This window comes from Aureobasidium pullulans, assembly GCF_000721785.1.
Source record: "Aureobasidium pullulans EXF-150 unplaced genomic scaffold scaffold_12, whole genome shotgun sequence".
Classification (NCBI taxonomy): domain Eukaryota; kingdom Fungi; phylum Ascomycota; class Dothideomycetes; order Dothideales; family Saccotheciaceae; genus Aureobasidium; species Aureobasidium pullulans.
In genome coordinates, this window is record NW_021941032.1 from 556,003 (window position 1) to 580,316 (window position 24,314).

General features: G+C 45.8%; 10 protein-coding genes across 10 annotated transcripts; 6 read left to right on the forward strand and 4 right to left on the reverse strand.

The window, feature by feature from the left end:
* Positions 1-91: 91 nt before the first annotated feature.
* M438DRAFT_299571 (uncharacterized protein) lies at positions 92-1,586 on the reverse strand. The gene is made up of 3 exons (XM_029902031.1): positions 1,078-1,586; positions 507-1,020; positions 92-451 (listed from the first exon to the last, which is right to left on the reverse strand). The coding sequence occupies exons 1-3, from the start codon at positions 1,365-1,367 to the stop codon at positions 131-133; spliced, it is 1,125 nt and encodes a 374-aa protein (XP_029759368.1). The 5' UTR covers positions 1,368-1,586; the 3' UTR covers positions 92-130.
* A 978-nt stretch (positions 1,587-2,564) lies between these two features.
* Positions 2,565-3,600, forward strand: M438DRAFT_398151 (uncharacterized protein; the record flags this gene model as incomplete). The annotated part of the gene is made up of 2 exons (XM_029909341.1): positions 2,565-2,739; positions 2,837-3,600. 2 exons carry the CDS (start codon positions 2,565-2,567, stop codon positions 3,598-3,600), a joined length of 939 nt encoding a protein of 312 aa, XP_029759369.1.
* A 482-nt stretch (positions 3,601-4,082) lies between these two features.
* M438DRAFT_43321 (uncharacterized protein) lies at positions 4,083-5,547 on the forward strand. Its single transcript, XM_029910097.1, has one exon. It carries the CDS (start codon positions 4,219-4,221, stop codon positions 5,365-5,367), a length of 1,149 nt encoding a protein of 382 aa, XP_029759370.1. The 5' UTR covers positions 4,083-4,218; the 3' UTR covers positions 5,368-5,547.
* Positions 5,548-6,065: 518 nt separating this feature from the next.
* Positions 6,066-9,099, reverse strand: M438DRAFT_336519 (NAD(P)-binding protein; the record flags this gene model as incomplete). The annotated part of the gene is made up of 4 exons (XM_029903898.1): positions 6,066-7,031; positions 7,084-7,176; positions 8,077-8,603; positions 8,661-9,099. 4 exons carry the CDS (start codon positions 9,097-9,099, stop codon positions 6,066-6,068), a joined length of 2,025 nt encoding a protein of 674 aa, XP_029759371.1.
* A 300-nt stretch (positions 9,100-9,399) lies between these two features.
* Positions 9,400-10,167, forward strand: M438DRAFT_43345 (uncharacterized protein). Its single transcript, XM_029910098.1, has one exon. It carries the CDS (start codon positions 9,595-9,597, stop codon positions 10,030-10,032), a length of 438 nt encoding a protein of 145 aa, XP_029759372.1. The 5' UTR covers positions 9,400-9,594; the 3' UTR covers positions 10,033-10,167.
* A 396-nt stretch (positions 10,168-10,563) lies between these two features.
* M438DRAFT_43364 (uncharacterized protein) lies at positions 10,564-11,067 on the forward strand. The gene has a single exon (XM_029910100.1). It carries the CDS (start codon positions 10,613-10,615, stop codon positions 10,874-10,876), a length of 264 nt encoding a protein of 87 aa, XP_029759373.1. The 5' UTR covers positions 10,564-10,612; the 3' UTR covers positions 10,877-11,067.
* A 611-nt stretch (positions 11,068-11,678) lies between these two features.
* M438DRAFT_336521 (uncharacterized protein) lies at positions 11,679-12,683 on the forward strand (the record flags this gene model as incomplete). The annotated part of the gene is made up of 2 exons (XM_029903899.1): positions 11,679-12,097; positions 12,146-12,683. 2 exons carry the CDS (start codon positions 11,679-11,681, stop codon positions 12,681-12,683), a joined length of 957 nt encoding a protein of 318 aa, XP_029759374.1.
* M438DRAFT_43367 (uncharacterized protein) lies at positions 12,544-14,378 on the forward strand. The gene has a single exon (XM_029910101.1). The coding sequence runs from the start codon at positions 12,773-12,775 to the stop codon at positions 14,291-14,293; it is 1,521 nt and encodes a 506-aa protein (XP_029759375.1). The 5' UTR covers positions 12,544-12,772; the 3' UTR covers positions 14,294-14,378.
* M438DRAFT_43356 (uncharacterized protein) lies at positions 14,378-15,114 on the reverse strand. Its single transcript, XM_029910099.1, has one exon. The coding sequence runs from the start codon at positions 14,958-14,960 to the stop codon at positions 14,463-14,465; it is 498 nt and encodes a 165-aa protein (XP_029759376.1). The 5' UTR covers positions 14,961-15,114; the 3' UTR covers positions 14,378-14,462.
* Positions 15,115-17,378: 2,264 nt separating this feature from the next.
* Positions 17,379-18,409, reverse strand: M438DRAFT_366555 (uncharacterized protein; the record flags this gene model as incomplete). Its single annotated transcript, XM_029907883.1, has 2 exons — positions 17,379-17,847; positions 18,404-18,409. The coding sequence occupies 2 exons, from the start codon at positions 18,407-18,409 to the stop codon at positions 17,521-17,523; spliced, it is 333 nt and encodes a 110-aa protein (XP_029759377.1). The 3' UTR covers positions 17,379-17,520.
* Positions 18,410-24,314: the final 5,905 nt, after the last annotated feature.

A 24,314-nucleotide genomic window follows, 5' to 3' on the forward strand; every position in this document is an offset into this window, starting at 1 on the left:
CTCATGATGATGGTTGGTTGAAAGATGTTTGAGATATTTCAACGTTAGTGGACGTCGTTAAGATGAGAAATACAATTCTTCGATATAGCATGCCTCTAATTTGTTCAAAAATCGTAGCACTCGCAACGCATCAAGATATCCAATTCACATCATGACACTCTTCCGCTTCATCGTAAAACTTCTGTGCCCGCTCGAGTATCCAGCCTGACGTTATGTTGGAAGCAGCTTGCCCTACATTGGGTCGAGCTGTTGTCAGACATCTGCTCTCGGCATTGTATGTATATTGAAGGCAAGCGTTGTCTGCCTCACAGAGTACACGGCAACTCTCCAAGGATTCCGTCGGGCCTCGGTCGTCTTTACTGTGATTGTCCCAGTCTACCCGTGGAGCAGTCATGCGTGGAAGAGCATATAGTCTGTACACGTCTCTGTGACGAAGGAAGCTGGTGGTGTCCTGTCAAGATAGGTTAGCAAAAACAGTCATGATTTTGGAGTTTTGGTGATGTTACATTTGCTGTGTCTGTCATCCAGGCTTTCTCAAAATCGAACAAGTCTTGAATTTCTGACGGGGAGACGTGGTGATAAGACACGGTTGGCTGACACCACTGTGTTTGGTGGTTGTAGTTCATGTTTCCAATATCATCGCCCTGGAAGATGGGCCAGGCACGCGTGAGTGATATCCCAGAGTCTTTGAGAGCTTTACCCAGTACACAATCGCCAGCCCAGTGGCCTTCTGTAAAGTCTTCATACTCTTTCTGATGAGTCTGGTAATGAGACACCACTTTTTCCAGAGCGGGACGAGAGATGACATAGCCATTTCCTCCTTGGCCGAATTCTATACCGCCGATATTAATCTGTCCTCCGAGATAGTATGGCTTGGTCCAGTCGAGGTGGGACAAGTAAGCCAGTAGAGTTTGCCAGAAGATGAATGTATCCGGCTCGACGAATATATACCATTTCTTGTCTGGAACCTCAAACAAAGTGCGGTTGACCATTGGCAGGAATTTGAACTTGTCTAATTTCCTAGACACAGGAAGGGGTCAGCTTCTTACACGGGATATTTATGAGCTGGATTCTTACCAGCCAGGGTTTTTGGCTTTCCCGGTACCCTGATCCACCCAAACTGCTTTTCCGCTAAGTTCGTCTGGTCGTAGAACTGCTCTGCCAGATTGCTTCAGGCGTCGCCACAGGTCGAAATCTGAATTTGTCTCTCTTAATTGTGTGCTTACGCTCTCCAAAGCATCGATGATGTGGTGCTGTTCATAATCTTCCTCAAAATCAGAAAATACGAGGCTGTTGGGATAGCGAAGCAGAGTCGTAGCCAAGTGGATAGGCAACTTGTCTTGCAGCTCCGTTGACCCTGTTCTCATAATTACAAGTGTGTCATTTGCTCCAGGAAGGGTGTTCCAAGCAGGACCAGGCAATACCGTCGTATAGTCATCTCTGACTATTCGTTTCTCCAAGCGGGCGAGCAGAGGAAGATTTAGCCAGAAGAGCAAAAGAAAGATACACAGGAAAATCGCACGGAAGTATGCCTGAGACCTTCGCAGTGAAAAGAACGGGAAAGGCTTCAAAGACCTTACTGAATGACCCATAGAAAGCATTGTATATCAAAATGAAAGGATTGTGCTTGAAAGCTGAGAGATACAAGTGCTCGCATTCTTGATTGAAATCCAGGCAACGACTTCTCAGCGCGCAGTCAGGATAGTGAGTGCGAGACGGGCATGGTGCTAGGAGACTGGCTCGGATAGCCATCACAGTGGCGCAGAAACTCTTGGATGGCCTGCAATAGATGTCAAACGCCAAGCGTGTACCAACAATAGAGGCATGCTACAGTTGATCGCTGTCGAATCATGAGCGGCTATAGTTCAGACGTATGCGTCTAGCGGATGATGTAGCCAACCACACTGGCTGTGAAGCCGCCGCAGATATTCATGTTTCCAAGGAAGGATGATAGTTACATTGACGGAGGCTTGTCGCGAACCGATGTCTCGGGTTTGCATGTCGTTATCAGACAGCCGATCGGCTTAGTAAGCAAGCGCAAGCGCTGTGGACCGTGCCTCGTCATCTCGTCATCTCGGCCCAGCTGCAACCTCAGACCATCTGTTTCCAGCACTTGGAAGATCCATTCATGTTTTGTAACCGAGGGGTTTGAAAGCATGTCCCTTCGTACCTTCTAACATTGGATCCTGTGGCAGAAGACTCAATGTAGATGCAGGTGCACCACATCTGCATAGATTTGTCGTGTTGGAGTTTGGCGCTGCCGCCCGAAGAAAGGCAAGCATGCGTTCAAGCGCGCCATACAGATTAGTCCTAGAGCCGCTCGCTCAATTCTGTCTGCTCGGCAACCTAGGGCCATAGTTTCTTGCAAATGCGTCAAATCAGCAACACCGTGCTGATATTGGCACCATCGGAAGAACAATTGGATACGGGCCAGTCAACTGCATGGCAAGGCTCAGGCCAGGAAGTGTGGCTCATAAATCAGGTCATCAATCACCAACGGTGACTCTCCTACTTGACTCCTAAACCTCTCTCTACGTCTCCATTCATGTTTCGAATAGCTCGCGATGCATCAGTCCAGCTTTTACACTGGTGTTAGATTCATGCTGTTGTTGCTCTTTGCTATCATCGTCCAGGGCCAGACCACTACATTACCTGAAGCACAAGAGTACACCGATGGGCTGTTTACGGATCCAATAAAATTAACGTTACTTGGACTACAACTTACGAGGTCGTCAATCTGTTCCTCATATTCGGAACTGACTACACAGATTCGTTCATTGCAACACGTACTGTTACTCAAGACTCAAAACTTTCGCTACATACTGATACTTGGCAGTCCACACCACAGAAGAGTTCTATGTCTGGATTGTAGATGATCATGGCAACAACTCGCTGCCTTTCACATTTCATGCGGTCAACGCCACAGGCACCGAAGAGCAGCGAGCATTGGGCGGCTTTTGGTCAGGACAATTCTGGCTCCGCGATACACCTGCCACCACTTCGACGGCTTCGAGCTTAGCATCCCAAACCACCTCCGAACACACTTCGAACATCACTTCCACTGCGGCGGTCACCTCGGAAACCTCGAGTTCAGCATCTCCTACAACATCCGCATCCCCCACATCCTCCTCCTCATCCTCCTCGTCTCCCTCGTCCTCCTCGTCCTCCTCGTCCTCATCTACGTCGGGATCTGTTTCCACCACTAGCCTCGTCTCGCCCGCGAGTACAATGATTGAATCACCAAGCACTAGCTCCACAGCAACGACCAGTCCCTCTGGCTCTTCTGGAAGTAGTAAAGTCGTCATCGGTGTTGGCGTCGGTATTGGTGTCGGAGTTGCGGCTCTACTAATTGGAGCCTTTGTCTTATGGCGACGCCACCACAATCGATCCAAGAAACAAAAGGCCGAGGAGAGGTCCAACTACCTAGCTGATAGTTCGGGTGATCGGAAGAGTGAACGCTCGTCTCAGACAGATCAGCGGCCTCGCGCTCCTCACCTGCCGTCTTATGAGCTTGCTGAGCAACCGAGGCGGTCTCCAGTAGAAGCATATGACCGTTGGCAGGAACCTCGAGAGCTATCGGGCTCGCCGTTCCGAAGGTAGTCAGTTCCAATAATTCAACATTCGATTCTTTCTCTCTATCAATGTATTCCAGAATATATTGTTCTTCAACACCAAAAGTAGAATGTCGTGTTGAAACATGACTACAAGGGCATTTCCAGCTTTGCACAGACATCTGTTTTGGTCTAAGTATTTGACTCAACAATCTACGGACTAGGGTCATTTCAATAGGTAGAGACGTAGATTCACGAGAGTGCGATGAACACCAAAAGAAGCGATCTCACAGCTAAAATGTTCTAAACTCTAGGTGCCCAACCTCTTTATCCAATGGAGCCATAGGACCTGCGACAATTGTTGGCGTCCATTCTATGCAGTACAGTTAGAAAAAAGGTTTATGTGAGATCAAATGTGAAACGATTGTAGGGCCTCGAGGCAGCACTCGAGTTAGAAGCAAACACGTGACGCGGTGGTGATCCTCATCATCCACAGCGACGCACGAAAGTAGTTGCGCTTATATTTTCCTACCAAAAAATGGCAACTATCAACTAATTCATTACGACCAGGCGCCAGAAAAAAGAGAGATGACTATAATTATGCCGGAGATAGCCGGCCTCGTTGATTGAAAGGCCTCGTTGATCCTTCGTCCGAGAAACACCAACAATGTCCCACATTATCCGCGCCATCTTTGAATCGCTATACCAGAGCTCCGACGGCGAAACTGCTAGAAATATCGAAGCCGGGCCGTCGGTCACAGATGTGCCTCATAACGTGCAGGGTGCCACTTCCAATAAGCGCGCTCCACTGGAAGCGAGCCTAACGCCTGAATTGAGCGAAATCAAAGACGACTTTAACGAAGAGTACTACATCCTACCGGCAAATGATGGTCATACGGCCCTCCTATTTCCGTCAACTTTCCTATCAGAGCAAGCGGACGGTACTGTCATTTTCGGAGAAACACGAGTTGATGATGACGATCCACGGGAAAGACTTGACGCAGTCGTCCAAATTTACGACATTCTTTCGGGACATGACACCTTCCACCCGCGCATTGTCAAGTACTTAGGCACAACGAACTCCGGTTACCGCCTCGAGCGCCTGAGCCACAGCTCAATAGGACTCGATCTACAGTGCCCATATTCTCATCACAACGACGTTGTTCTGGCTCTCTACCAGCGCTGGGCACTACAAATGCTGTCTGCTCTGGACCATCTGCATCAGAAGAACATCTTCCTCAACAATGTGGGCAACAATCTCTGGCTTCGCGTAGACTACTCCATTGCTATTGCGAATATGACATCCGCCGGCTGTACCGAACCTCTGATACCGGGTCGTAAATCACCACCTATGGTTTTAGAATCGTCGTGGGCAGCAGACGCTGATGATCCTGGCAGCGTGAAGAACGATCTTTTCGACTGGGCTAGTTGGATGTTCGCTCTCATGACTGGCAACAAAGACCCATTGCTAATGCACATGGGTATAGAGGGTCATGTCACAAGTGGGACGGAAGATTTCGATAAACACATTTCTTTCTGTCATGATGTGTCACTCGGCAACTTTGACGCCTGGCCACAAATAGACGAGAAATTACTCGGCTCGGTCATTCTCAAAGCATGGAGAGGCGAGTATGAATCTGCTGGCCAAGCTATGCAAGAGGCGAAGGATGCCATTCGAGCTTGTGGGCATGAGCTGTCCAAGGAACATGGAGACGAAATTGTCACATACGATTGGCAGCAAGAATTCGAAGTTACGACAATCGACAGATGGGGGCCAAAGTTACGCCTGCGTCAGGCCGATTCGAACCAAAGATGATGGCAGGAATGGCCATATGGTATCCAATCGAGACCAGAAGCTGCGCACTTATAATCTTCGGTGTCGACTTCTTCTAGGCCTCACATCACACAGCGCCCTCAGATGTTCTCATCATATCTGTCACCACGTTGGGAGGCAATGCGCCGGAAACGAAGCGGAATCACAACCTAAGGGAACATAGCGGTACTTGACGCCATGCAAAACTTGGAATGTGCTCGACTCAGTTTTATTGCAAGATTGCATCTCACATGGATTTGTACACGTTGAATGTACTGTATTCAAACATGACATCAATCATTCTTGTCAATCGTTGGTTGCAAATTCAAGATTATCATTACCGAACGAGATATCGGAAAGTTCATGCTGAACAAGGCATGTTGGTTGTCTTCAAATTATGCTACAGGATTCATGCTACTTCATTGCTCCGAAGCACCAAACCCATGGATTCTGGATTGCATTCTGTCTCCATGCTTTGACTACTGCCTGACGAACTATCGATGGAAGTGTAAAAAGAAGAACAGTCTGAGAGCTGTGATAGTGGTGCCGCTTGCGGGCTTGAAGCACCCATTGTTTCATCCAAAGACATTATCAGACTTGCGGCAAGCGCTGTCGAACCTGCAAAGCCCTGTCAAGTAGTGCGTACAGCCGAGTCAACCAACCGAGACGGGTTCACAAGTCTCATCAGATGCGATAGCAGACTAAGAGGCAGCATCGTGATTCTGGGTGAAAGACGCAACAGCCAAAGCATCCGCCTGTGTCCTCCAGACCGGACGAGCCAGCTCGGTATACCATGGGCCAAACTCCTCAAGTTCAGTCGACAATGACTGCTCCTTTAAAGTAAGCTCAGTACACAACCTGAACGTCTCTTGGCTGGTGTTCTCGAAGGTAGCATATTCCCAGACGGTTTTGAACAGATTCATAGCTCTCAGGCAAGCTGAAGAGTCAGATTGAACGTTCTTGGCTACCAGATAGAACGAAGATCTGATTGCATGAGATTTGGTGGGTTTGAAGACCTGAACGGAGCTGAATCCATGCAGCATTTTGATGATCCGGAATGTCCTGACATTGTTGATTCTGTGTAGAAGCACGATCAAGGTTCCGCCACGTCGGATTTTCTTCAGTCCGAGATACAACTCAGCACAGGTGAGCCGCATGGGCTGTACACTGATGGCATTGTCGTCGAGATTCTGACCACGCATAGGAACGCCATCGCAGATGACTAGATCGTAGTGAGGAGTATGATATGGCCACTTTTGTCTCAAGCTCGTCCAGTCCAGATGGTGCTTGTTGTCGACAGGAGATCCAAACTCCTCTGCAAACATGGTGATGTCCATGAATTTCACTTTGACCCGCTCGTCTTGTGGCCCATAGTTGATCATGACGTTGTGACCTCCTTTGACCGAAGGCAGACTGAATGCGTCCACTTTTGCAGACTTGTTGACTTCCAATGCGAACGTGACTAATCCACCAGGGGCCATGCAAAGGTCCAATATCACCGGGCGGTCGCCGTTGCTGGGTAGATCAAAAGCGCCAATTTTGCCTTGAAGGTCACGTCCAATATTGATCATCATCCCAAGAAGACTCCTCTGAACTGCTTTACTCGCGTTGTCGGACTTGTAGCGCCTCTCTGCAAAGAAATGGTCGCCCGCTGGATTGCTCCAACCCTAAAGGATGCTGTCAGTCATGCTCCTGGCTTTCTCGGTCTTGCTAACTTACCTTCTGCTGCAGTTCGTCCAGTCTGCGATATTCTGGATCTCTTGACAGGTAAACTCGGATCTCCTCTGCGGACGCAGCAGTCGATTCATATACCTTCAAAGTAGTTATAGCATCAATCGAGCTTGTAGATGCCGTTCTAGTTGGAGTAAAGCTGTTGATAGAAGAGCGCAACGGGATTCCTGTGAGCTAAACTTATAGTTGCAGTGATGGTGTTTGTCAACCTGCGTTTGTGAGCTTCGCCACATATGACCGGCATTCAAGTACTTACTGCAGATTATTGACAACCATAGTATCTGACTTCTTGCATGAGAAAGCGCTTGCTCAATACTAATGGATAAAGGACTAAGAATCGTTGCTATCCCCGGCGCAGACTGAAAGTTGACACGAGATCGTTCCATGCAAATGCTTAATCTCATAATGAAAAGCATCCTTATTTTATTTTATTTGGAAGTTTGCCATGGGTCGCTCCTTCTTTTGCAAAGTGTTGATGTTCTTAGAGAAAAACGAAAAATTGTTGGTCGGACTTGCACGCAACTATATCATGAAGGAGGTGCTAGACGCGAACGTAAACGCGAATAAGATACGAAGAATCGACGAATGCTAAAATCACATTCGGCATACAGTACGGAGTACCTACCACTGTTAATCGAAATCATGTTAACGAATACTGATTCATGCTTCTTAATTGCTCTAAAGCACCAAACCAATGGATTCTAGCAGTGTAGCCAGGTATTGATCGTAAATGATGATATCATGATAATTTATCATGATAGTGATTAATGATGGAAGCGGTGATCATCATTTATTGCCGTAATAATCATATGGACAGGGTCATCCCCCGCAGCGAACCTCTGGAAAATCTCCGAATCTCGAAATCCGTGGACCAATCAAATCGCTTTTCTGGCCGTACAACGTCGTGTCCCGAATTCTCATCAGCTTTCTTTGCTAACACGACTACCCCTAGTTAGTGAAAGAAAGTTGTTGTTCAATGACATCGACCAGCATATCTTCCATCGTTCTCCACTTGAATCCGAGCGTCTTTTGTGCTTTGCTCGAATCGACAGTAATGCTTGGGTCGAACGGCCCTTGCAGTTTGGTGTTCACCTCGGGATACTTTTCCCTAACAAACGTAGCGACATCATCCCAGGTAAAAGGGTGACCAGAAAGCACGAACTCTTCACCAGTCGCTATATCCAGCTCTAAAATCTTCAAGTGGGCCTCTGCGACATCCTTGACATGAACCCAGGCCGGTGGGAAGAAAGGAGTTTCAAGCTGGAGTGACTGCCACAGAAAGGCGTTGATACCGTCAATTTCCTCAGCAGAGTGTTGAACCAGGCTGCGACCAAGAACAAATGATGGGTGAAGAGTGACGAGGGTATAATGGGGCTTGTGCGTCTTGTTAAAAGCGTGGGTGGCTTGATGTGCCAGGATCTTCGATGCTTGATACATCGCACCTGAACCCTCTGGACCTGCAGGGAATTCCATGTCCAGATCTATGGACAGGTCTGTTTTGGGAGATTCTGTTTAATTTGTGTGAGTAGGGAAATATAACGATTGTTCGCCGAGTCAAGCCATACCATTGAAGATGCCTTCTTTGGCCCCAAGCGCACCTAATGGCATCAAAGCCAAGACGGAGGACATTATAACGACCTTCTCCACGCTATTCGCCCTGTCCGCAGAAGACAACATCGTCTCCGTCCCTCTTACGGCAGGTTCAGCGTATTCACTGCGGAAATCCGCGCCCTTTCCCGGCATTGGCGAAGCCAAGTGAAAGACGTAGCGGACACCATCCAGTACGCTGTCGAAAGCTCCGGGAGACGTAATGTCAGGGACCACCACGAAGTCGATATTCGATACGAACTGGTGGAAAAGCTGCTTGAGCTTCTGGATCTGCTGTTCTTTACGAACGCTGAGTCGCACTCGATAGCCGGCTTCGAGGGCTAGAACAGTCACTTGCGAGCCAATAAATCCGGTAGATCCGGTGATGAAGATCAAGTCTGCAGGAGAGGTCGTCATCTTGTGAAGTTGGAGATAGTGATGTCGGATGAGTCGAGTTGTGGGAATTGATCTTGCTTCTAAATAACTTTTGACTCGGTCAGACTGACGACAAGCTTCGACCATCACGAGGTGACCTGGACATGATTGCGGACACGGTGACACCGTCTTAGTAACACCACCCGGTCCGGGCAGAGTTAGAAGATCTGTCCGCCCCCGCTTTTACAATGACGGAAGGCGATGGAGCAAAAGCGGAGGGTTTTTAGAGCCGAGCGAGGCCAAGTCGTACTCATACTGCTCCAAAGACATGACCGTCTAGCTCCCGAAGTCACTTCCTACGTTTGTGAGCGAAAGTGTTGTCGTCATCGTCAGAAGCAATTTGTGTCTACAGCGTATCTCGCCAGATTATATCTATGAGCACACAGCAACAATATTGACCTGAACAAATCCAACAAGTCAAAAAAGAAATCACACGGCACCGCACAGTAAAACAAAGGAACCAAGAAATCATCCATCATGCCACTCTGGATCATCTACCACCCCTCCAACATACTCGAAGACGACGAAACTCGAGCCAAGTTTGCAAAAGATATCACGGGCATCTATACGGGTATCGGTCTGCCGGCATTCTATGTCGTGGTGAACTTCATCAAACTGGACGTTCGCGACACCTATGTGGGCGCCAAGACCTGTGTCGATACGCCATTTGTCCGCATCAGCATTGAGCATATTGCTGTCACACTCGAAGACTCCGATGATGTATATCGAAAGACATCTGCCCACATCAATGATGTGATCAAGAAGAATGTACAACCTCTGGGTGCCGAATGGGAATTTCACGTCGATGAAACCGAAAGGCGACTGTGGATGGTCAAGGGTCTTGTCGCACCACCATTTGGAAGCGAAGCTGAAAAGCAATGGGCAAAGCAAAATGCAGCCACTCCTTGGGAATAAGATCCACAGTGGTGTGTTTGGCTGGGAGTTATAACATATATGGAACAAAGTCGATGGGAAACATTGGGTGTGAAGGGAAAGAGAATACTGAAATCGGTCAATGCATGATGGGTGTGGAGGCGTTAGCGATGCGGGTGGAAGATGTAAGGTATCTAGGTGAGGAGAGTTTGGGTGTTGAAGGGTTGGAGGTGTTTTTGAACGGGTGTGTCTGGTTGTTGGCTAGGAAGCGCGGGATATGGAGTGAGGATGTGTTGCATGAGAAAGCGTTTGCTCAATACTGATCGATAAAAGACTTATGATCGTTAGGTATCACCGGCGCAGACTGAAAGTCGATGCGAGATCGTTCCACACAAACGCTCAATCTCACAATGAAAAAAAAAGCATTTCCATTTAAAACTTCTTTCGCAAAGTGTTGATGTTTCTGGAAAGAGCAAAATACTGTTGGTCGGAGCTGTGCGTGTTTGCATCATGAAGAAGGTGCCAGACGCAAACGCGACCAAGATACGAAGCAACGACGAACATTAGAATCACATTCAGCAAACCCACCACCATCATTAACCGAGATTACACTAACAAAAGGATGTGTCAAAAGAGCAAAACGTACAACAGCAGGGATTCCCACGTGGTCACCCACCGTAGTTCTAATCTGCCGTTCAACTGCTTAATGTATGGCAGAGCGGACGGAATGCCCAGTTCTCAAACTTTCCCTCTGCCAAAATCGTCCCCGAATGTTTCTGGTTCGCGGGTTCGCCGCTTAGCCACTTCGCGATACCTGATTGTCGGCGTCTGCCCCCGTGACCGGAAGACCGGTTTCGCGGCCCTTAGTCAGCGATCATTTTGGTAATCATTCCCCGCACGTCCGCCTTCCTGGACTCCAGTTTCACGGTCGTCGTCTTCGATACTGTACCATACCGCGCACCGGACCGCTTGACCCGTCTGCCTCGCTCTTTCGTCTCCCTCGCGTGTGTTCATTTCCGGCATCCATGCAATCCGCGCCGACCTGTCGATTCTTGGCTCGCATCATGCGGCGGATCGAGTCCCCGGCAATGGCGACAGTCTGCGCCTCGTGCGTGTGTCGCTACGGAACGAAGCAAGCAAATGTCTTCTGCGGCGCCTATAAATGAGGGTGTAACGGCACCCCTCTGAGATTCGTCATCGCTCTCGATACTACCGCCTCCCTTCCACCCGACCCTGTATCGGTCACCAGCCGAACATCGCTGGTTACTATGGCCGACGACTTCGCAGACCTGAGGGAAGCCATGCGCCCTGCGCCCTCCTGCGGTCTAAGCATGGTTCCGATCAAAGATATCGTCTGTCAAGACCAATTCAAGAAATTCAAAGCTCTAGAGAGGGATTGGGAAGAGCAAGTGCTATCAGCGATCCCTGCCAAGGGTGTTGGCAACATGTGCTGACTAGTAAAAGGTTTTGTCATGATGTGCTGCGACAGGCACCGGAGCCGGACGATGAGCCTTTCTCCACACCGCTCTCCATCAAAACGATCTACGTATTCCTCCGCTTCCTTGTCCGACGCGGGAAGGGCGCCGATGGCTGTATCTCGACGGCAACGGTCACCAGGAAGTGGCAGGAGCTGCAGCGTCTGACGCTGTTGAGATGCAACCATACATACATGAAGAGCGAGAAGAAATATGTCAGAAATGCATGTATACCGTCAGCTTTGGTCATTTGGCATCCCGCTGATACTCGCGAAGTTTATCCAGAAGCTCCCTGACATGGAAGGCGCTTCTACCTCCGGTCGAGCCAAGCCCCTGGCTTCCGTGGAATTAGCCAAGCATTTGCTCCATTTTCTTTGGGTCTGCGATGAGTACATCTTCAAGCACCCAAGGATCAGGCTGCAATTGTCCTTCGCGATTCTTGTGATGATGTACCAAGGCCTTCGCCCGGGAGAGTTCATTGAGTGTAGTTCCCAGCGTGGCCTCAACGAGGGATTCACCTACCAGGATTTCGCTCTTCAAGCTCAGCCCGGCTCGCACGGGGAAAAGCGCCGCTGGGTGCTCCAGATTACGGTCAGACTTCGGAAGAACCATCGAGGGAACCAGAGGGACAAGTAAGTCGGCATCCTCGTTGGGTGTGGCCGTGCTGATCCATGGTTAAGCGTTACGCACATCCTCACGGACGAGCCGGGAAACCCACACCTTTGCCCGGTGACGCATTTCTGCGCATTGGCCTTCGCAGACGGCGCCTTTCAGAACCTGAGATTGCCTGAGGATTTGAACAGAGTCAAAACTGGGGCCACAGTGCGCATTAAAGACAGCGTGAAGCATACGTCTGTGCTGCGCAGACTCGACCAGGCCGGTCACGTCTCACCAACGCTTGTCTTTGGCGCGGACTCTCTCAATTTCTACTTGAATGGTCTGGGCGAACGAGCCGGTTACCGTGACAATCTCACCGCTTATGCTTTCCGACATGGCCACGGCAACAAGCTCGATCAAATGCTCAGCTCTGTGCAGAGGAGGCAGCGCATGGGGCACAAGAGCGACGACACTTTCCAGTATTATATCTCACGCATCTCTGGCGTGGACACGCAATCGATCATGCTGGGTCGGGAGCCCCGTCAGGAACTCATGGATCACGTGCGATCCATGGCCAATCATCATGACCCTGTCGCCCCAGCCCTACTGGCTCTCGATTGACCGATGCGCGGAGATCGGGAGAGCCGATCCCAGTACCCGACCAAGACCCTTTACCTGAGACCAACTTGAGAGTACTTTACCCCGAGGCAATGACGGAAAGGAGGGCGTTTGATATTTGGAGAACTCAGCGCAAGATAAACCTTCGTCGTAGGCGGACTGTCCACTTTGAGGAACAAGACGAGCTCGGTCACCTCGAGGAACATGATGCGTCTGATGTAGTCGAGGAACAGGAAACGCTGAGAAGCGAGGACACTGCTTCCTCAAGATCGCAAGACACGACTAATCCTTACACGGTTGTGCGAACCGGCCCATCGCCATATCTGCTCTCAGTCATGCGTTACGAGCCAGCAAGAGCCACCTTCATCAGGTACTTTTCTTCCAACAATCCACCAACTCTTGCAGAAGGCATTGCACCCTTGCAGACTCTCGCGGATCCCACACCGTCTTCCATATTTTACCCTGGCGCGCATCCGAATGAGGATGGCTGCTGTCGTCATTGTGAGAGGGATTTACGCAGACTCCCAAAAGCCAGAGCCAACCGTCATCTCCTCGCTTGCATGCAGAATATTCTGAAGAGCGAAGCGGGGCGCAAGGTTTCTGACCTTACGCCACCTTTGGAGTCCATTGACAAGAGTGGCAAGGCCGCTTGCAGGTGGTCTTGCTGTACTTATTCGTTCGGCTCTAGTAAGGCATCCGGTATCGCCGACCATGTCACGCAGCATATCAAAAGCAGCCGCGATAGCGTGTGTTGGTGGAACGAATGCAAGTTCTCTGCCAACAGCAAGACAGCTCTTGCAACGCATTTGCTTGATCGCCACAGCCTGTTCAGTGCCGTTACCCTTCCAACTGACGTCAACTTTTGCTACGAGTGTGGAGAATGGGTGGAGAGCAAGACTTCCTGGGATTCGCACTGCGAGGCGCATATGTCCAAGCTATCCTCTTTGGGCCCATTTTGCGGGCAGATTGTTCGCTATGGAGTCGTAATAGTCGTTGCAAAATGCGTTTTCTGCCTTGGTAAGATTGGCACCGGTTTCAGCCGACGATTCCACCAGTTTGCGGACTGTTACGCATTGCATGCGCACATCGATTCGCACTTAAGTAAGGTCAAGGACTGGCCCCTAGTCTGTCCTCACCCGTACTGCGACTACTTGTCGGTGCACGTGGAAGGCTTCTGGCTTCACTTGGTTCAGAGCCACGGTATAGAAGCCAGAGTTGTTCGTCCCAAGCGTAATAGGCCAGTTGGACAGCCTGTGGATCCTTTGCAGTCTCAACAGGGAGTGGACATGAGCGATGATGAGTCGGCAATGAATCAGAGCGATTCTTTGGGTCGATCCGACGGCGTCGATAATTCGTCTTTATCCTCGGTTGACATTGCGGATGATAACATGCACGACTTGAGCTATGGGATTCACTTCCTTCTCAGGGCGGTAGCCTCCTCCATAAGGGCTATTCCCTATGTTGCGTACATCCTTATCGGCCGGACGCTGTCTGGAGGCAATGTTGCTGAACTTGGTTGTATTGTAGTTGGTTCCCAGGCACTTGTTGTTAGTCGATTCTTCCTCAACTTCGTAGTTGCAACCTGCCTGTTGCTTTTGCAAACTCAATGGTAGCTTTTACTGCCTTCTAATCTGGTCTCCACTTGTCTTTCTCGCCGTCGACAATCTTGTCATTCTCTTTATGATCTAGACCACAACTTCAGGCAACCGTCTCTTTGTCCTTGACCAAATCAAAAGTCGGCGGCCACGTGATATTGAACCCAGCACTGCCATCCCACCTCCTCTATTCCCTCTTTTTCGCCATGAACCTCATGACTCCATCCCGGACTTCATTCCAGTCCAAGACACAGTCTTCCACACAGTCTTCCAGAACGCCTTCTTTTCCTTTCAACACATTCAAAGTCTGTCTTACCCAATGCACACAATCTCCTTGCACCACATTCACCTTCCTCAACACGTCCACCAACGCCTCAGAATCGTGAACCGTATCGATGACGATGCGTCCAAGCAGAAAGTCTTCCGTCATCATGCTGCATTCATGTTCTTCGGCCATCCAGATCTGCTCTAGCTCCCCGGTAGACGAGTTTGGAAGGAGAGTGTTTTTGGCGCGAAAGCGACGGCCAGTGGAATCGGGAGTTGGATTCGCGGGACCGATCACGAGGGCCCAGTGGTAGCTTTGTTCATGAGTCTGAGGAAGAGAAAGGGAATTGAAGGAGAAAAACGCACGTGTCTTCTGCACCTGGCATCCTTGGTTTGACACTCCGCGCGTGCAGACAGACATATAACTGAGTTTGGATGTCTGATACCTTGCGTGGGCGAGTGAATGAACGTCGAAGCAAGTTTATTTTTCGCTCGATGATTTATCTGGATGACCACCTTACGCACAACACAACACGAATTTCAATAACGATTTCAATTTGGGTAGCATTCCAAACATGACTGCGCTCAAGCAACTTACAAGCAAAAGAGTTCTTGGAATCACCCCTCACTGCTGCACCTCTGCATACACGTGTGTGTGATGTAAATATCTTTCCACATCAACACAACATCGGTCCAGCCCTGCCTCAGACTGATCCTGATTCTACATCGATGTTCTGGCCCAAGCAACCACCAGCGCGTGATCTCTCGTGCCCCGAAGAGCCACCTTCCGATTCACATCCAATAAAGGCCACCTTTCTCCGAGAGACGACGACACGACTTGCAGTAGGTACCTTAGGACCCGTCTCTCATAATTCAGCATTCGTGAAGTCTCTCACACCATCGATATGTGTTAAGTGCGACACCCGTCTCGATCTTTCTGAAGCAGCAACTACGGAATTCGTGCGACTTCAGGACCGTCCAGATGGGTCGGAACAGTGAGTGATGGTATCTTCTGGTAACAATGCATGGAGAAGCTTCCATGCTCTTGACCAACGAGCCATCTGTTGTGACCGACTCGTGTGATGGACGACTGAAAAGACAGACCCGTGAATGCTTCGTGCCAATGTCAGGCAAGGGAAAAATGAAGACACATAGCTGGGAGGACTCACCGCCAAGCGTGTGATAGATCAGCGCGCTTGCAGCGTTTGTTTTGCCGCCCACAATTCTTGCAGATTTCTATACTTTGGGACACTTGCGATATCTCCGAGCATTTGGACAGGAAGACAGCTGACTATTCGCTTACCAATCTACACTTTAAATGTGTGTCGTGGAGGCTGCAAACTGTTGCGCGAGGATTTGGAAGAGGAGAAGCTCCACACAATCTATCGTCAGATGGCTGGTATTCTGTTGGAGCTCTCGTTACACGACTTTGACAAAATTGGAACCTGTCTGTGGACGGGCTCGAGTCCGTTACGGAAACTTGGTCTATCACTGGCAGACCCTTGACACTAGAGATGACCGGGGTTACGTGACGGTTGATGGTGAAGAATGCTGCACATGATCATTCACGTCCACTGATCATGTTCCCTACAGGTCATAGACTCGCGCCTTACGGGACCACGACATATTACATGCAGCAGCTCGCTCAACAGAACATAACACATTTGTATGAGCAAAGAAATTCAATCGATAATGCTGACGACGCGCGACGCAAGTACATACTTTGACAAAAGGTCAAGAACCTGGTACCTCATTTCGTGTCCGATCAATTCGACTCTGGTCCTCTCAAGCTGATCTGTGATGACTTGCGGCCCGGGAGCGTCCTGGTAAACGAGGACACGCTTCAGATCAACGGCATCATTGATTGGGAATGAACCTGCACTGGCCCTTATCAGTTTTTATTTGATCCGCCATCGTGGTTGGTGCCGGATCATCCCACAGGCTGGATCGATAGCACAGAGGCAATGTAAAAGACCAAATTCCCAATATTGCTCCGTGAATTGGAGGAGGAGGAAAACAGATTCATACAGGAGGATCGTCTCAAATGTCAGCAGGAGTATCGCATGTCGTGCTTGATGCGACAATCTTTTGAAAGCGGCCAGGAATGGGTGTAAAGCTGCTCCTCGAGTCCTTCAATTTTGACGAACAGGTCTTGTGGCCGAATATCGAGCCCATTCTCCAGGGAAGAAGACTCGATCATGTGGGGACACCCGAAGAAGCTGAGGTTGATGAGTTTGTTGCCGCTACGATAAAAGATCTGGAAGAGTACCAGCAACTTCCTGAAGAGAATCGAGGCGACTCGAAAGAAACAGGGTCGAGATTGAAGACGTAATACGCGCGGGAAAAAGTCCAATCTCCCAGCTGAGGCCCTAAAGCAGTCAGCTGTACATTCGAAGGTGTTTCAGTGGACGCATGCGCGACGTTGGAGAGGTGCTGATGCACGGCGGTGTGATTACAGTTTTGATCATCTGTTGAATAGAAAACATAGAAGAAACGCAGAAAGCGCAGCAGAATAAATGAGAACATCTTAACTCATTTTTCCTCGCTTTAGTTTGTTGTATATCGGACCCAGATCTGATGCTGGCGGATCACTGGGAAAAATTGGCTTCCAACTACTACGACAAGAATCGAAGGAGAACGAACTTTAGGTGCATCTTGTAAGTTGTATGGATTAGCTTTGCTTTGAACTTCCGACACTTCGGTGCGATTTGTGTTGGTCTCGACCTTGGTCTTCATCAACCAGGAGACACACCATGTGAACATCACCTTGACCGCACAGGCTGAGCAATGCAATGCAAAAAGAACCGATTTAAGATGTTATAACAGAAATTAGCCGACTGCGTTTCGATGCGATTTGTGGGTACCCAAACTAATGCAGGCTCCCAAGTGACTTCCTTCGACGGATTCATGGAAACTTTGTGAGGTTCGAACAGACAGCCCCGTCCACAAGCTGTGTGTACCAAACACCAGTATGCCCCGTTTCAAGACTGCCTGCAAACTTTGATAATGTTCTGCAGCTTGTCATCGCTGTTCTTGAAGACAGACCCAAGCCCCGCGACGTCCGCCGCAGTCATTTCACGCCTTAGCTTAGCGACGCCGCCAATTCCTTCTCCAGTGCGTGCAACTTTGGCAATCGAGCCAACACCGATCAGCATGCCCAGGATGTTAACGACCGCGGCTTTGGGGTCTTGCACAGTATCGTAGATAGCAAGTGCGGCGTTACCAAGCTCGCTAGCAATGGCAATTATGCGTCCGAGGGTAGCGAGGCCGGCCGCTAATGCAACCTCCTCACCTACAACGGGAACGAACTAGAACGAGGAGTTAGTAAGAGTCATAGATAATTGATGGGAAAAGCGTCACGTACCATAAGGACCACGCTAACGATAAGGAGGATGAAGTTCTTCCGCCGCTTTCCTTCCTCCTCCTCTTCCTTTTCTTCCTTAACGCCGAGGGCCTTTACTTAAGCCATACCATTAACTACTTACATTAACATGAAGACGGGCGTACTAAAAGCCTCTACTGCGTCCATAGGGTTACCGCCGATGTAAAATCCGGTTACAATCTCTAAGTACGTCGCTTACATAGATTCTCGAAGCTCTAGTATGCTACTAAGACCTTTTATGACTACGTCTTTAGGATTTAGTATAATCATGTCGAAATTCTCGATTAGGTAACTAGAGAATTTATATGTGTATATGACACTCCGAGGACTATAGTCATTACCCGAACTTATAGTTCTCTTAATTACGTGTTCTCCTAGTACGACCTAGTCCGGCGTAAGTCTAGCATAGCCTAAGGCTACATTATAGCTATCTTCGTCTCTAAGAGTTATAATAGTTTTGTAAGGATCCGAAGAATACGCACCTTCATTAGTATATAGGATAATTTTGCTACCTTTTTTATTAACTCGACAGTTAAAGTCTAATTAGTGAATGTAGTTAGTATTAGGCATATTAGCGACAGTTAAGATTGTATAGTACTTATAGCTCATTCCTAAACCTACATAAGGAAAGCCCTTATTAATTTTCTTATTATTAAACATAAAGCTCTTATCTAGCACGCTAGGTACTAGCTTTTAAATATATGTAACATAATACCCGAACTCTTTATTGTAGCCGTTATCGACTAAGGTATAGTTATTATATACCGTGTCGAGCATAGTAATTAATGTGTCTAGGGCATAAGCTATAAGGCACTCTACCCGTAACCTATTAGAAGCTATATTAAGATCGTCGAGACTGTCGAACGTTATAGTATAATTATATAGGGCGCCATTTTTAAAACTATCGTCATTATCGTCGTCATTATCGTCGTTAGTAGTAGTGTCTAGATTAGAATCTAGTAGAGCAGTATAGCCTAATGTATAGCTAGCTAATGCATTATACATTAATCTATATTAACCGTTATAATAGTAGGAACCCCTAGCCTACGATCCGTAGAAGATGTTAGTATAGCACCTTCCATCTATTATATATTTATTAGGAATAATATTTTTAACTACTATAAAAGAACGTAAGTCAACTTTTGCATATTAATAGGAGCTAAAACGCCTACTCCTAGAGAGAGCTAACGAAGCTAGAGAAGGAAAGAATCTGCTCTAGGTTACTTACGCTACTCGAATTAAGCCTAGTTCTAGTCTCTAGCTTAAGGGGAGGGAATAAAGGCTATAAATTAAAATATTAGTTATTAGCATAAGTATAATGTAGAGGATTACATGTTTGCACCTACTATCCTAATTAGCGTAGGTTAGATCGTATCTAGGGAGTAAAGGATTGCTACTACTATTACTCTCTCTACTAGGCTTAACCTAGACAAAAGCATCGCATAAATCATTATCTATCTTACTAGTAGGGCGAATTCTAAACCTAGCGCCCTTAACATTACACTAATTGCTACTATAGGTACGTAGCCCTATACGCCTATTACGGCTAGTATTAACGAGGGCGTAATTTAGCATACTATTAGCTATAAGCTACGCGCTAAGAAGGTAGATATATCGCTTCTTATCCTACGCTTTATTATATTATGCATCGGGGAAATTCTCGAATTCTCCTAGAACTATAGACTATGCATTCTAGTTTAAAACATTTATTATAATACCTTTATATGATTTCGGCTTTCTAGCTGCTTTCTAAACATCGGCGATAACCTTAGTAGTAGGTGCCGTTAACTATTAGCGATAAGCTCTAAGCTAAGAGATTAGTAGGAAATCCTAGGAGTCGAAGTCCTAGACGATTCTACATATACGAACATAAAGAGAAGATTAATACTTACTAACATTCGGGTCCTATCCTAACTAGTTTCTATTACCTACATTAATGTACTAAACAACGTTCGGAAGATCGAATTGTTTAAGCGTATAGGCGATACTATCTTTATATTCCTATACTAAAGCGGCACATCTTAGGTAGATTAAAGACGTAATCGTATTAGGGAGGGAATTAGGCTCTATTGCTAGAGTAATAGTAGTGTTTAGATTCGCGAGAAAAATCTCTTAGAGAGCTAGAAAGCTAGGATGTTAGCTAATTTCTTGTCGAGCTAAAGACCTATATAACATACGGTCGATGTACTTAGCCTTATAACGAGCAAGTTCTCTAGTTTTATACTCTCTACTAGAAGCGTCTCTACTATAGTCGCGACCTAGAAGATTGTAGATAACGAGACCGATAATATGCTTATATAGAACGCCTTTAATTATGGCATCTATACTCGGGATAACTACCTTCTAATCACTATAAAGTTAAGTAATTAGTATATCATCTCTAAAATTTAGAAGAATAATATAAACATCTACATAAAGGTTCTAATATCTCTAATCATTATAGCCCTTTTAGTAAGGTCTAGATCCGTAATATCTTTAACTACTACTATAACTTTAGTAGCGTAATATAGAGTAGCGTATAGTTGCCGATTCTTAAAAGGATTATTAGGGAGGACAACAGGATTTAGACACGCGTTTACTAAGACTATTAAAAAGATTAAGTATGCCGTTAGGCTAGTAAGAATAAGAGACTTTATAATAGTTAGGCAAAGGTGCATCTCCTAGCAAAAGAAAAAAAAAGCTCTAAAGGCAAGCGACCTCGTAAACCTATTAGATTTAGTTAGTTGTGTTATATAAGCTAACAGCTATAGGAGAGAACTACGGCTAATTCTAGAGTAGATAAAAGCTTACGAAACCTAGAGAATCGGTCTAAGGACCGATAAAGACTAGAGGAATTAGATTCTATTCTATAATAAGAAGACTTATAATAGGAGTTAATTATAGATATATAGTCTAGTATTCATATCTCTAAGGGAAATTGCGAAAGAAGGCGTCTAAGGCACTAAGAGAAAGGCTTATCTCGTATAATACGCTATCGCGTAGAACTTTATAAGATAATAGCTATTATGCTATATAGATAATTACGGCTATATCCTTACTAGCGAGATACGCTCGGGCACCCCGAAGAATTTAGCTAATTGAAATTGCTCTAGGTAATTAATAGGAGATATAATAGTAGCTATAGCATCTAACTATACTAACGGTTTAAGCCTACTTTTTAGATTCTCGCGTTACGATAACTTTATAATTTACGCGCGGCTACTAGAGGCTTATGTATTAATGCTATAGGTTCTAGAGCATTATAGGCCGTCTAATCCTAATGATGGATGTGTCTAGGCCGATAACCTTTACTAAGCGATCTAACAATCTTAATCTATCGTGCTACATGTAATGTTACTAAGCATGTTACGTACCTTAAGGTATAGGATCTCGGAATCCTTCGCATCTAGACGATCGCTAAGCTTATTAAAGGCGCGATTAGAGCTTAACGGCCTAAGCTTATTAAAGGCGCAATTAAAGCTCGACGATCCGCTTTAACTAACATTAAGAACTATACCGCCCTTCTTATTAGGATAGGAGGCTCTTACTAAGTACGCTTTACTGCCGCATAACTGTACTATTAGCATAAGTTAATATAATGTCGTAGTGCACCTTAGTACGGCATAAACGTCCTAATTTAAGAATCTTCGAAGAATTAGTAGAAACATATAGATAAAGTATAATAATAGCACTAGCTTACCTAACTATAGTAATTAAGATTAGCTAGAGCGACTGCCGAAGCTACTAACTATAGAAGCTACTAAAGCGACGGACCCTACTAAGACGTAAAGGGAGTATATAACATAGCGCTAGTTAATGTTAGCTTAATAGCGACTTTAACCGTAGCGCCTAGTCGACATTATAGACGATAATCGGTAAAACGAGATTATCTAATTTAACAACGGCTCTAGAGTATTATAGGTCGTTTAAACCTATTAATGGTCGTGTCCTAGCCGTATAAATATCCTTATCCTACTATGCTGCATATGCTATATAAGTAAGAAGGAGGTTATAGTATAAGACGCTACCCTCGATTCTATGCTTCCTTAGTAGCTCTTACTCTACTCTTTACTATAATTACCTCGCTAGTAAAGTGTTAGTCTTACTATATTATCTACGTCGTAGACGATGAACAATAGGCAGTTCCTTAGTATACTATCTACTAGCGCTATAGGCCTAGATTCCGATTTTAACGAAATGAATAAGGTAATATAACGGTCTAGAGCGACAGCACGTTTATCGGCCATAAAAAGCTAAGCACTACGAAGGATTTTATATAGCATTAGTATAGATTTAAGTGATTATACTAAGCATTTTCCGACGGTAAAACTCCTTAGCGCGTAACTAATTTAGGAGTTTCTAGGGCGGAGTCTTACCTCTACCTACTCGAGTTATTTGCTTTCCTTTGTTAGTATCTATTTAACTTATTAATACGACTACTCTAAAGAGTGTAAAAAGTACGCGAAGTATCTACTAACTATAGTTAAAGCACTATGTAGGCTATTTATAGAGTAAAGTAGACGTAAGGTCTAAGGATTATTATAGATCTATAAAAAGATTACAGAATAGTAGCTATTTCTATGCTCTTAGCAAACTATACTCTTAGCGAACCCTAAGCTCTACGCCTCGTCTAGCTAAGGTAGAAATTGCGAAAGCTCTAGAAGCATAGAACGACAATCTACTTCGTATCTATATATAAATACTAAGAACTATACCGCTCTTTATCTAGATAGGAGACTTATGCTAAGTACTCTATCCCGCCGCATAGCCGTGCTATAAATATAGTTCGATATTACTTCCGTAGTGTACCTCGGTACAGTAGAAATAACCTTATATCTTCGAACAAAGGTAGTTTACCTACCTATAGTAGTTAAGATTAACCTAACCGACTGCCGAAGTAAGACGTCCGACCCTACTAAGACATAACGGTAGCTTAATTTATAGACTTACCTCCGACGCCTATTAGTTAGTGTAAGCTTTAAACATTTTGATGCTTAATAGTCTTAACTAGCTTGTCGCGTTTCGTCGAACCTTATACAGACTTCTTAGGATCTAGCTAACTAAAGGTTTTAAATCTAACGAGAGGATCTATCTCTTCTTACTATATGTTGTTCCCTCCTTTGCTCTATATAAATTATAGGTATAGGTAGGGTATGTTAAAACTTAGAGCATGCTAAGGTATTGCAGGTACTAAATTCACCTGTAATTTATAGTTATTACAGGTATTTAATTAGTCTATTAAATAAGAGAAAAAGCTTAACAATCTTAATAGATCTAATTATACAATATATCTATAACTAAATACAAGAATACTGCAAACTCTTAACCGCTTAAACTACTAATTCTATGTTTATAACATAAGTAGTCTTCTATCTATAATTCTCTGTTCACTCCTTAATAAGAGTTATAACATCCTACTTTATTAAAGGTTACGACTCTTTTAACGTCTCTTAACTATTAAGTGTAAGGATAGTGTTGTTATTAGGTGCACCTTAATATAAGGGAACTAACCTTATTTAAACGTTAACGCCTTAAGGTCGTAGGTCCTTAGTCATCCCTTATATTATTCTCTCCTTACGTATCCTAGCTACCGACGTAATCGTAGCGTAAGCATTAAGCTTTAGAAAATCCTTTATAGGGCCTTCGTTTAGAGAGTCGAGTTTTCTACTTAAGAATTAGCTAACTTTTACGAATGTTTAAGTAACGTTATTATGGCCGATGTTAGACTAGATCTTTATAAGGCTTATTAGCGCTTCGATAGACTAACTAAGCTAAATAATTACGTACATTATTATAGTTATACGTACTACTAAGAGCTTCGCCCCTAATCTCGTTAGTTATAGTTCTTACAATTATGTTAGGGTTAGGCAAGTCCACTTTTGTAACATCCTAGTTACTTTTAAGGTCCTCGTTATTAGGATTAGAGATGTATTTGTTAAATTCGTTAAAGGAACAAATGTAGCCCTTCCCTTTCTTACTCTAAGTACTACATCTAGGAGATATGTTTATAGGTATTCTATCCTTTACGGTAGCGGCGTCGGCTCGGTATACGTAATAGAAGAACGCTCTTTCATAAGGTCTAACATCTCTAAAAGTAGAGACGTAAGTAGCATAAATAGCAGCTGTTAATAGGAGTAAAAGCTTCATAGTAGCTATAAATAGCCCCTAACTTAAACGAGTGTTTCTTTATAGGCTACATGCAAATTATATAGAACGAGAGCTTAACTATATAATACGAGGACCCTTAGTTATTCGTTCTCTTCGTCGCTCTATCCGAGTCTATAGCGGGATTATAGGCGAGCTTATAGGCTAGGCGATAGGCTAAATTATAACGTTACCTTTAGGCGAGGCGCTACGCGAAAGTGTAACATCTAGTTACCTTTAGACGAGGCGCTACGCGAAATTATAATATCT